Source organism: Ptychodera flava, chromosome 12 (assembly GCF_041260155.1).
Source record: "Ptychodera flava strain L36383 chromosome 12, AS_Pfla_20210202, whole genome shotgun sequence".
Classification (NCBI taxonomy): Eukaryota; Metazoa; Hemichordata; class Enteropneusta; family Ptychoderidae; genus Ptychodera; species Ptychodera flava.
This window is the reverse complement of record NC_091939.1, coordinates 15,551,610-15,565,396: the sequence shown is the minus strand read 5'-3', so window position 1 is coordinate 15,565,396 and position 13,787 is coordinate 15,551,610. Positions and strand designations below refer to the sequence as shown.

Sequence of the window (13,787 nt, the reverse complement as noted above, 5' to 3'; positions counted from 1 at the left end):
TGGAAGGTCTGGAGTGTATCCTGTGCAGATTTGGTTGGCATCTGTCTCAAGCCCAAACAGTAGTATGTGTCCTCTTTGTTGCGTCCTGCAAAAGCACCATATTTGTCTCCAAACTTGCTGGTTTCATCCGTATGTAATGTTGTCGCTTTCTTATCAGCGTATTCTTCTCCCAGTTGACGTTGACACAGCCATAATCGCTGACTATTCATGGCTTGTACTGTGGAGCGACTTGGAATGCGGTTGGGTCTTTTACCAACAAGTTGGAGACAAGCAGTGATGACAGGGCCCACATTTCGATTGGAGACATTATTCTTCAGCAGTGTATATAGACACACATCTGCAGCTTCGAGGAAAATTCATGAGACTTCGTCATAGATGTTGACAATTTCCTGTTTTTCTTCCTCTAAACTGCAGATGCAGGCGATCGTTTTCCTGTTGTAACTCCTTCATTTGCTTCTGAAGTGCCTTCACTTGATCGTTGTGCCTGACAGAGCTAGTCTTCTCAACTACCTTGGCATATTTGGCGTGCCAGTAGTCCTCTCTGTCTTCAGCTCTTCTGATCTTGTCAACCTGATAACGGGCGTTGGCGTTTGTACATGCCAACTCTGTACTGGTGCGGTCTAACTGAGCTTGAAGATCTTGGACTTCAACGCTTAATTGCTCCATCGATGACTGATATTTGTCAGACTGGCTTTGGTATTCACATGCAAGGGTTGACAGCTCCTCTGCAAGTTTCCAGCTGACATCTTGATAAGTTTCCCCTGTGCTTGGCCCTGGCATATCTGATGACTTCCGTTGTTGTTTAGATGACTTTGGAAAGGTGTACGTTTCCCTCATGTATGCCTCTAGGGAGAGTCGCCCTGCTGGTTTGTGCTGGCTTTTCTTAAGTCGCCGATACTTGTGAGTGTAACTATTGTGCGGCCCGGTTGTGCGGGTCGTGCGGGCTGCGGGTCACTGCGGGTTGCTGCGGCCAGTGCAGGCCACTCCTTTCTGGCCAGTTTTTAGGTTGCGGGTCGCTGAGGGCCAGTGCGGGTTGCTGCCGGCCAGTGCGGGCCACTCCTTTCTGGCCAATTTTTAGGTTGCGGGTCGCTGCGGGCCACTCCTTTCTGAGCAGTTTATTACAAGTTGTGGGTCACTGTCGGCCATTATTTTTTTACGGGTTTTCAGGTTGCTTTGGGGTACTGGAGGTTGCAAAGTGCTGGTTGCTGCCACTGCATTAAATGTTTGTATAATTTCTGACATATTTTCAAATGCCTTATCTAATATCTCCATAAAAATAGGGAAACCAGTTGCACCTGTCTTTCCTGAAAAGTGATATTATTCTTATCTTTGAAGAACAGGTGTAGGCCACCTCAGTTTGTGATTATTTTGCATTGAAAAACAGAGTATTTTCAGCACCTCTGAAATTTGAGTTCTGATGTTATTCAAACAGAAATGTTGGATATCATCTGTACACTTTTATCAAATAATAATAACTGACAATTTACAGTTTAAAATATTACAAATGAGTTGAAGAGAAAACAGGCATGGCACAGGAAACATTCAAGAATGCAAATCAAGAGAAATTGTGGGTAATATACTGTACTGCGAGTAATAAAACAAACGGCTTACTCCTGTCATGCATGAGGTCGTTGATGGCGCACTCAGACCTGCATCCTCGATCAATAAGTGAAACCCGGAAGTGTAATTATCGGCAAAGATGTTGTATTTTTCGTGGTACCCACGTAAGGAAATATGTCCTGAAAGGAACTAGGTGTTTGTTATGTTTCATTTTATTTCAAGACACAATTGTACTCGAAGATAAACCTCATTTCTATTGTTTTCGGGCGACCAGCAAATCGACCCGCAAATCGACCCGCACTTTGACCCGCAATTTGACCCGTCGACCCGCAAAATAACGATACTGGATACTTGTCAACAACTTGAGTCACTGAGCGTTGGTAGAACTTGAATTGCATGTCAGGGGCACCGTGTTCACGCTGTAACCATTTAGCACATTCATCGCGGCCACTGAGATTAAAAAAGGTTACAATGTTCTCAATAGTGAAGGCAGGTGCCTGTGTTGTGCTGTCCTTATCGCTCAAACCCAAACTGAAACAGTGAAAGAGGAACATAAATGGGCGCACACTGCACTCTTATTAGGGGATGCAATGAAATAACGCTAAAACAACGTCCATATCACTGTAATGTTGGATGGTTAATTGAGTGAAAGTGTCCTATTATTAAAGGTGCATTAGCTGTAACAGTTAGCTAGTTTTGGAAATCGTGTGCAGCCGTTCTCAATGTTTATGCGGGTTTTTTTTTCTAAAATTGTTTGGTATGCAAATGAGCAACAATATGCACCAAATACAAATCAGTTCTTGTCTTTCTTAAACAGAATATATTTAAAACATTTCATGCCAATACTATCAGCTGTTCTTCAGATAGCACACCAACTGGCAACACACAGACTTCTGTGTGACACTACCTCATGTGTGAACATTTGAGCTGAAAAGGAGCCAACAGTTACAGCTAATATCACTTTTAAATCAACGAATATCACCTCATTTGACATTTGCAGTAAAGACATATGGAAATTACAAAGCCTGTGTTGTACTTACCTGAGTCCCCCCCCCCCCCTCCCTCCAAAATCTTGCCAATTGTTAGGCCAGGAAAATAAACAAATCATATACCTGTCAATTGCCACACATAAATTTTCAAATTTGGAATTCCCTATTGAAATTTCACTTCTTCCCCTTACATCCTCAAAATAAATTGACTGGGAAAGCACTTGAAGTCCGTCCCCACCTTGCCTGCATACTAAATCTAATTGTGATGTCATTTCAGCACTTGAAAATGTACGACACTGATTAAAAACATAATTGACATAAGAGTAAACCAAGGGTAGTGGTCAAAACTACATAAACTGTCAAGAACCATGAAAGTGGCATGGCAAATGACAGATTACATTTACAACAATCATGTGACACAAACACATGTACATAGACAGGCAAGTAAGCAAGTAAACACACACACATCTAACAGCATGCACTGTTGAGCACACAAACACTTGGCTTGTACATTACACTCTAACGATACCCTGTACCTGGTAAAGTTAGATTCAATCACATTACCTTTTAGTCTTTTCCTGTTAGTATTAATATATATATCTATATATATTGAGACTCAATATATAGAGGGAGTGAATAAGCCTAACCCTAACCCTAACCCTAACTTAAGCCTAACCCTAACCCTAACCCTAACTTAAGCCTAACCCTAACCCTAACCATCGGAAATACGTATCAACAAACAAACAAACAAACAAACAAATAAATAAATAAACAAACAAATAAACAAATAAACTGCTCTTTATTGACAAATATTAACAAAACAGCTTTTCGCTGTTATTTTATTAAAAATAACAAATAAACAAACACAAACATACACACAAACAAACAAACACAAATAAACAACAAGCCCGTGTACCCTGTGGTTTACGTTTGTTTTCTGTTACAAATTTCAATAGAACGCATACATTACTTGCCTTTCCAGAATGTCCAGTGAAGTAGCCAACAATTCCTGCTTTGGTCGTCATTTCTTGGCAGTATTTTCGCAGTGTATGAACTCCAATCTTCTGTTGAGAGAATTTCACTTTCCCGTCCGTTGCTTTAGCAAGAGGTCGTCTATAGAATGGCCCTTTCTTTGGAATATATGACATTGGTTTTGTCCATAAAGTTCAAGTCAGGACGGTTGCAGTTATCTCGAAGATGACGTGCTATCGAACAACATAGCTGTTTCAGGGAATCTGGAGGGTAGCGGTTACCATTCTGCCGTCTTGCTTCAATTACAAATTTAGAAAGCCAGTAATTGAGTTCCTGTGCTTGTATTACTTCAGTCAAGGGTGGTACATATTCTGCAGGCTTACCTGTGCGACAAGCTTCATTTTCAGAGAAAACATTTCTCTGAGCCATCCACTCGATCCATTTCGTTACACCCAAACGGTTCATTTTGGCAGTGTTGTCAGGAATACGTGATTTCTGGTAATGCTCCACAGTTTCTTGATCAACCGGAGGATGAAAGCGAAACTCTTTCTGCACTTCAGTTAGTTGGAAATCTTCCTTACCATCGATATCAATCTGCGATAGGATGAACTCTGTTTCCCAGTCAATCATGTACATGAACCGAGTGGTTCGGCCATATCGAAATAATGTAGAGCGACTCCGCAATTGTGTGCATGCTGCTCAAACTTTTTGACGCAAATGAGCAAAGCGTGCCTGCAACGTGGATTTGCAAACACCTGTTCACTTCATTCAACCAACCAACCAACCAACCAACCAACCAACCAATCAACCAATCAACCAACCAACCAACCAATCAACCAACCAACCAACCAATCAGTCAAACATAATTCATACAATTCAAATCAAACCAGGTGCTCAACACGTCATCTCACTACAATAGCAGCACATGCCAACTGTGTTTTATCCAATCATGGGTTATTTTTTTATACTTTCGTTCAACAAAGTGTCAAAACGCGTCAATGTTTTCCTGCCAACGTTTAAACTTGCACTGCACTAAAATTACACATACCACAGACAAAGAGAAACTGATTATATATTTGTCTGTGCACATACTAACTTTCGGCGTGCAAACAAGTCTGTAAAACTCTTCAAATTCGTGCATGGTATAACACGGTAAGCGAACTCGTATAGTTGGCAGTTTACGGAATTTAACGGTACAGTTTGCCAGTAAAACTCCGAGGCCCGTAGGGCCGAGGAGTTTTACTGGCAAACTGTACCGTTAAATTCCGTAAACAGCCGACTGTACGAGTTCGCTTACCTATATAGTGACTGCCTTCGTTAAGGTGGAGCTGCATGTTGCCAACACAGATTTTTTCAAAGCAATATCTTTCATCAAAGATGACAAGGAAACCCAATCAGACTATATTTTCAAAAAGCAGAGACTCTAAAGTTTAGTATGGTAGAATTAGTTTACTCGATGAATAAAGAGGGTGTGTATTTGGGGTAAAAAAACAATTTCGGTGTTAATGATAAAAATTAATTTAAGTCAAAACTTGATGCTAATTTCTGAAATGTAACATTTCATTTGAAAGAAGAGTATATGTAGAAAAAACTACCATTTTTATTTTGCATTATCTATCCCCATTCAAAAATGGCTTGGGTTGAAAGACTGACACTCCAAAAAAGTGATTAAAATCATGATTGTCAAAATTAAAATGTCTCTTATTCAAAAAGTAAGAACTTTATTGCCAAACAAAATAGTCGCTTTGTTATATAGTATTTAAAGAACATAATGTGAAAATTTCAGAAAATTTGACCCAGCCAGAGTGGAGTTAAATTCTTAAAAATCTTGAAATTGGGAGAAAAAAGAAGCCAGGAAATCAGGTGATTTGCATACATTTGCATAACACTTTTGTCTCACGCAACTACCTAAATTGTGAACTCAACCAATATTTTAATCTTGGGTTAACAAAATAATTAAAATTAAATGAATATTTGCAAAAAAGTGATTTTGAGCAAAACATGCTGTTTAAAATCTGAAAAGCGGCGTCGATCAACACGAAACAGCAAGTGCTCAAAAAACTCCCACCATTACATGTAATTTGCTTTCGTCTCAGGACGAGGCACTGTTGTCCACGACAGAGTTAGTATTTATGCTAATTTTTTTAACGGGTGACCGTTTTGAATGTGTACAGCATAAAGTTTTCTTCACCAGAAGGAAAGCGGCTCTTCGAAACGAGGAGTTCATGGCACTGTAGATGATAAAGTTCCAAAAACTGTTCGATGCCACGAAGTATGATGCCAGTAGTAGAATCCAGCCGGCTACATGCTCTGAAGTTGTGTCTCCTATTAAGTAATATAGTATTAACGCTCCGTACGGTGTCCATGATACCGAGAAGGCAGTTGTTACCGCAAAGAACATTTTGACAGCTTTTAAGGATGACGCGTCTGCGGCACCAGTGCCGGTTCCCCTGCCATGTCCGCGACCATGGGTCACCTGTGTGTTGATCCGTCTCAGCTGGTGCCTCGCGATGACGAGGATTCGCACGTAGATTACGATTATGACTCCAAACGGGATCATCTTACACATGATGGCGGTGAGTATCACCAGCTTATGGCCAGCGTATATTGGGATGCATATATAAGCCGGCGCGTGGTAGGCGTAGAAGTCGTTGCCGTTTGCGAATATCAGAAAGATTGAATAGGACGCCAGGAAAATCCAACCAACAAGAGCCATCGCCACAGCCCTCTTCATTGTCATCATAGCGGGATAGTGAAGAGGCCACTGTACAGCGAGGAATCTGTCTACAGCAAGTAGCATCAGTGACATGGTAGATGCTGTCACGGCAGTGTGATACAGTGATCCTAACACAGCGCACAGCGGGGAAACGGAATCAATGAGGGGCTCCTGTGTAACACAACCGACCAGGGATGTGAAAAAGAGGAAACCCATCACGAGATCGGCACTGGCGAGGGAAATCGCGAAGCACCGACCTCCAATCGGTAAAATCTTGTCATTCTTGCTGAAAACGATAATGTTCAACACATTGGCAATGATTATTAGAACTGCAATGACAAATATTGTCATCGCCTGTGTGACGATAAGGGTGAGATCGATGTCCCGCTTGCCAACCGTTGTGTTCATGTTGTCGCAGTTTAGACCGCACTACACAGTTACTCTGAAGGATGTGGTATTATGAGGAAAGCAAAGTCGTTTGGACAGATATGATTGGCTGTGACCGGTATGACGAATATGGTAGCAAAGACCATATTTGGCATTACTAATTTACAAAGCAAATTCTCTTACTCATACACATTATCTGAACTTTGATATACAGTGTTCCAAGCTATCGACATTCACGTGGGGTTCTCGTGATAAGGGATGCCTTTTGTAAACCTTTCTTACAGTAATAAATAGCTCTCAATGACATTCGAAAGAATTTCTCACAAAAATCGCAGAAGGATAAGGGACTGGTCAATTTTTCCGGCCGGGGGTTTGTTCCACTGTTTATCATTAATAGCGAGAAGTTGGCTGACGCCATCATTGAAAAAGGAAAAAAAGGAGAGGGCTTAGCTTAATGGCAACTTTTAAAGTCAGTTAAGCCCCTTATCAAACTACAAATAACGTCTATCATGGTTAATGTGGCTGGCATATGACCAAATAATGACCCAATCCAACCCCTTATCGTAAAGCTGCATATCCAGTTGGCAGTCCGAAATGTTAGTGGGTTTATGAAATACATGTTTTGCCTTATTTGCACCTTACTGTGTTGCATATGAATACAGTTTATTGCCAACGTCTGTATATGTCAGATACATAAATGAAAATATTTAAAATAATATCGCCAAACTGTTCAAGTCATGCCATCGGAAATAAATGGAGTTCAAGCAATGACATGTTTTGTTGACAGAACAAGCTACGGATGAAATCGCTGATACAGTGTCAAACTTTTCAAAATATGTAACTGTAATGATGCCCTACACACTGTTTTTAATCTATTATATCCATTCTTTTGCTGGCTGCCATATCACTCATAACAATTTTATTTAATTTTCATGAACGTTGACGAAAATTTCAGTATTCCTATAAAAAGGAAGAAAATTACAGAAACAAAATAGGATTAAGAAACAGTTATGCAATGTCGTTGGGTGTACGTAAATAAAACACTTTCAGATTATCCGAAATCAGTCTTTTAATAATTGCTAAGCAAAACATTGTAATTTAGCTGGACAGGGTTCTTTCAGTTGAAGTTAGTGTGCAGGAATTGGAGCTGTATTGATGCTTCATACACTAGTGCTGTCAGAAGTGTTAGTGGTGTGTCATGCGCTTTGTAAGTCTTCAAGATATCCTTTCACGCTTTTCCTGACATTTTTGTAATTTCCACAGAGAAGTCACGAGATACTAGTGACGCAGAGTTTAGCACATACACTAGTATCGGATCTGCTGAGCTGTGAATTTTCCCCATCGTACGTAATGGAGGTGATTTAGTAGACTTTATCTGTAGCTACAAAGTTTACAAGGACTTACAATCACCTTTATTACTGACTTCATCACATACCACAATGACATCTATACACCGTTCTAAAGTAAACTACATCGTGCAATGATAGCGAGCAATTGTAACTTTCGATGTGATTTTTGCCGATGTGTATTGCTGGTTATCAAATAACCGAGTAATAGAAGTAATAGTTTCTTCGATAAGATGGCTAGGGTGGAAATCAAACGCAACTCGTGTAAAAATGCTCCCCGTAGTGTGACCACAGAACATCTGGCAATCTACTTCGATTTTTACAACCTAAATAATTTTCAAGTCGCAACCCAAATATGGAGGCCGCAAATAGCCTACACACGGAAGAGCCTGAATTGAGTCGACCAAAGCAAGGATTAAAATAGTGACATTTTCACAGACAAAATAGATTAATAATGGGGAATTCAAAACCTCTCTTTGAGGATTGGACGATAGTTTTTGCTAAGTAAAATGTAAAAAAAATTACAAGCTAATTGGTCTTTTAGTTCTTGCCAACAAAATGAATGGTTAAGCACTCAGATGAATTGTATTTTTTAACGTGCTTAATACAAGATGAAGAGCAGGCGCAGTTACCTTATGCAAAAACCCAGGTGCACTTTTGGTCTTATTATCTTACCAGCACATCAACGCATCTCCACACGAAAGACTGGAGTTAAACGTTACACCAAAACAGGGAGACTTTGTATCCCAAAAGGCGTTACATCGACTGTATTGGCCATATTTCACCTTCGTATCGGAGCGAAATAAAAATATGATGACCTTCCCAATGCCTTACTAAAGATGTCATGACCCTTCCAAATTGTTTGCACGAAAAGTGGTGGCCGATACCTCAAAACACCGCCCTCTGTAATTTCTGCCTAGTCCCTTATAGTTTAAAAATGTATATGGCATCCAAAATGTGCGTCATGGAATGGGTTGAGATACTATTATAACATAGCAAGATATCGTTCACATTGTGAATATGGTTCTCAATTTTCCATACGTGGCTGTTTTCGAAAGAGGAACATTGTTGCAGTTTAAACCTGACGGTCATTGTTTCGACTATCAGCTGCAAAGGAAGTTCAATGATAAGTATATGAATTCAAGTAGTTTTGAAAGGTGAACGAAAGCTACTTCTAAAACGTTTTGCAAATTTTATGAGTCAGGCACATCGATAAGCAGTTTTAAAGGAATAGTCCACCCAAATAACAACCTGCCTTTAAAAGTTGAAGAAGAATATTTTTGTAACATTTATGATGAAAAGATGAAAAATGTGCTGTGTATTATCCTAGAAATTAATGTTTTATTAACTGATGTGTATGACGCCATTTTCGCGATATGGAAGCGCCACCTATCGGAATTCCTCAGAGAGGCTTAACTTTTGATGACGTAAAGTTTTCGTGTTTGGTTGAGGAAGTTAGGGGGTATCGCTAGGGGGTCTGGTCTACCGTACGTTTGTATTGAGCTTCTACTGTTGAAAATGCATTTTAGTGGTACTGATTTGCAGTATTTTTTCAATACGGACGAAATGAAAAGTTACTTTGTGATATAAGAATAGTAGAAGTAATACAGAAATGTTATCGAGGAACCCACAGACCTTTACATTCGCCTCGTAGCAATCGACCGTTAGCTTCTGCTCATCAAGGGCCGAATCCTTTGGACTTGTCTCTCAGACGGACCACAGAGAGAAGTAAAAATTTTACATAACCATTTGATGATATATGTGATATTTCCTGTAAAGGACTGTATTTTCCACAGTATAAACGGTCTCCTCTTCCTTTACTTGGCAGATGGTAGAGGGACTGTGCTTGACACTTTAACTTCAAACTTTGATCACGTGACTTTCAGGTCATTAATATATCACGAGATGTTGACAGACTTACAAGTTCAATATGACAGTTCAGTACGCGGTGTTTGCAGACTAACAGCAGTTATGGTCAAATAATCAGGGGTTCCTGGGTATAATGCCAAGGGAGGGGAGACCGTAGAATGAAAGATCCGTCGTTCGAGAACGCTCGCTCTCTATGCTCCTCCCTCTAAGGGGAGTGTACAGAGCGCCCTCGAACGACAGATCTTTCAGTCTTGGAAGTCCGTTCAGAAAAACACTTCTTGTTTGGAAATATTACAGATATCATCAACTTGACATATAAATACCTTGATTTTTGTGCAGGTCCCTGTGGAGAGGATACAGCTTCTGCAATCAAGTGCTTCCAGTTCTTATTCAAAATGTGTTGCAACCTAGTCGTAACTTTCTCTTGTGTTCAAACATACATGTATGTCACTCACATTCAGAAGCGGCATAGGCCTAAACTTTAACAAATCATAAGTCCTGTTTTCTGCATTGCTTTTGGCGCCCGGAAAATCGTAAAATGTATTTATGCAGGACCTCCGATACTACGAAATGATTTGATTAAAAAATGCTCGACTGCGTATAATCTGTACGAATCTGTATCTTTGCTGAAACGTCCGTGACGCAACTTAGTATATTGGACAAATTTTCCTAGTCTGGTATTCTCATAATGTTGAGTAAGTATTTAGATGTACTATAAACGCTGAGAACGAACCGTACACATTGTACAAAGTCAGTGATTGGGGCTTTATTATGAATTCCAAACAAATTCGAACCATCGTAGTACTAACAATATTGCTACATGGGACACGTCTGTGAGAATGCTATTACTAATATGTGTATATTTCGTGAGTGGTCGAAAGTTCTTTTTTGCTGGGGTGTGGCTTAGTAACATAGACTGCAATCGAGAATCGCCTGACTCGGCCGAACCGATTCTCTCTGCCGAGAGTCAAGTCCGTCAGAAGTACAGTGCTTCTCTAATCGTCCGATATGAAGCTTAAAATAAACGGAGAAGTGCAAGGCGTTGGCTGGATCCTTCTCAGCTGAACGCGTCAACTAGTGCGGTGAAATTTCTGACAGTTGGTGACGATAGATAACAATAATGAGACTGATATAAAAGGTCGGTACGATAGTAACTTGCGATGTTTTTGCCCCCAATGTTCGTGTTTTTAACGCCAACTGAAGTTTCTTGTTCTACTCTGCAAAGCATGTTTAAATACAAAGTATTCAGATCGTCAACTCAGCCTGTGCGTATGTTCACTGCATTGTTCTCATGATAAATGAATTCTGGTCCGGACTGACGTTGAAATATACACAATAGGAGTGTGTTTTTACACGAACAGCCATCGTGTTGACAAAACTAAATAATGGGTGTTTCAACGTGTTGAACATGAACTTGCAAATGACGTAAAAATAAAGATAGTAGAAATCTTCAAAAGTTACATCGTCCGCGCGCATGGGTCCCTACCTCAACTACAGTGTCTGATTTCAGGGAGCATCCAGCTGCCCGGACAAGAGACCTTCAATGTTGGCAAGCGAAGATGCAAACGTTACAGCTGCTGGCCTCTGATGCGCATGTCGTTGTTCAGCAGTCAACGCCCTGCTCAGGTTTTGAAAACTCCACCCTGTTGAAGCTGAATTTTAATTTCAAAACGTGTTTCATTACTTTACCAGGCTCCTCAAGTGTACTTTGATGTATTTCATACCTTTCACGTAAATCGACGCACACTCCTTTCAGAAAGTGCCCCAGTTATGCCGTTTGTGATCAAATACTGATATCGAGTTGGATGCGCCCATGCATATTTAATGAGTGATCAGACTTCATCTTCTAAAACGAGATTTTTCCATCTCCATGATACTCAATCATGCGAAGGTCTCCCGTAGTTTGATTCAGCATTAGTTATAGAGGGTGGGAATTTTCAGCATATCAGAAACGTAGAACGATGATTGGCAGACTGCAGCTCTTGAAATGACAGTCAAATACCACGTGAAACTCACTTTGGCACTCTGCCATGTAGTATAAATAGTCAATGCTATCAAACAAGGCAAATAAATAATAACAATCTAAGGCAATAGTAAAACTTGTAGAAATAATGCATGCCTTGTTGAGCCACAGGTCCAGTAAACATAATTTGTGATGATTTTTTCCTATTATTGTCATAAAAATAATTATGAATATTAATAAATTATTAATATGAATGTTACAGAATATTAAAACATTTTTACACACAATGTCGTCTACTTTGTGTAAATGCTGTCTCGAAACTCCATTGTTGTGATAATTATGATTATTAGGGGCCTAATAAATTATGATTATGATTAATAAAGTCATATTTTACACATTGTAATGTGCTTATATGAACAACCCTCTGGAAACCCTTATATAGTTTCACAATCTATGCCAAAATATACAAGTGACACCATTGCCCAGGTTCAGTCTACGGCGAGAGTTACCATTGCCCAGGTTCAGTCTACGGCGAGAGTTACTACACAGTTATATACACTGTGTAGTAACTCTCGCCGTAGACTGAACCTGGGCAATGGTAACTCTCGTCGTAGACTGAACCTGGGCAATGGTGTCACTTGTATATTTTGGCATAGATTGTGAAACTATATAAGGGTTTCCAGAGGGTTGTTCATATAAGCACATTACAATGTGTAAAATATGACTTTATTAATCATAATCATAATTTATTAATAATCATAATTGTCACAACAATGGAGTTTCCAGACAGCATTTACACAAAGTAGACGACATTGTGTGTAAAAAAGTTTAAATATTCTGTAACATTCATATTAATAATCTATTAATATTCATAATTATTTTTTATGATAATAATAGGAAAAAATCATAACAAATTATGCCTACTGGACCTGTGGTTGAGCCCTGTGGCAAGAAGCAGATCCTTCACCAAGCAATCCACACAGTCATTATAGTAGTCATCGTATACAGTAATGTAATGGGTTGTTTGGCCTGTGATATCAGTGTGGGTTGAAAGACTTACCCGAATGGCATCTTATAAACGGTATAGCCCTGCCTTAATGTGGAATACGCCCCGGGGACAGGTATGCAGACTTTCAAACTTTTACAATTCTTTTCTGGTATACCACATGTAGAGGGGCTCATTTTAAAGATCTTGGTGTGAGAAAAAATTTCGCCGTCGTGGTTTTCCGAAAATCGAAAATTTTATATTTTTCCATAGAACTAACATAGGGATGGCGACCATTTTGAATTTTAAATATCGGTAAACCTTAGGTACTTTGTTACTATAGTACTAAAATTTGCACGATGACCCCAATTTTTATTCTTGATTTTGAAAGAGAATGGTTGAATAATTCCTCGAGGAAAGTTTGAGCAAAGTTTTAAGTCTTTCACTTTCGAGGCGCATACTACCTTAAAGCAATCAAAACATCAGTTGGTATTTTGGGTCTACTGAGTACAAGCACAATGTGCAACTGACGAATGCATCCTTCGATTAAGTTTGATTAACGTAACAAACCACCATTTCCAATTAAATAGACGGAAGTACCTAATATTCATGAAGGATCGCTGTTATGTAGAGACTTAGCATTAATACTTTGAAGGCAAAAGTGATTATTGAAGTTAAGGCATTAAAGGATGGCATTGGTCGATTATATCGTATTAGGGGTGGTAAACTATTTTCACACATCAAACTTCGCACCATTATTTTTCTTTATTTCTTCCTTGTTTAAAGTTATTTATTTTCCATTGACCGAATATTACGTCAATAGGTCCTGGGGTTTTTAAAATTTGCAATTTCGACGTCGACCACACACCTGCAGAAGCTCACAATATATTGTCATAAACTGTGTTTTATTTACATAAATGGTAAATTGAACATGTATGTATGTATGTATGTATGTATGTATGTATGTATGTGTATGTATGTATGTATGTATGTATGTATG

General features: G+C 39.4%; 1 protein-coding gene across 1 annotated transcript; it reads right to left on the bottom strand.

Annotated features, from left to right (window-relative positions):
* Nucleotides 1-5,613: 5,613 nt before the first annotated feature.
* Nucleotides 5,614-6,645, bottom strand: LOC139146065 (histamine H2 receptor-like). The gene has a single exon (XM_070717513.1). It carries the CDS (start codon nucleotides 6,643-6,645, stop codon nucleotides 5,614-5,616), a length of 1,032 nt encoding a protein of 343 aa, XP_070573614.1.
* Between the last annotated feature and the right edge of the window lie 7,142 nt (nucleotides 6,646-13,787).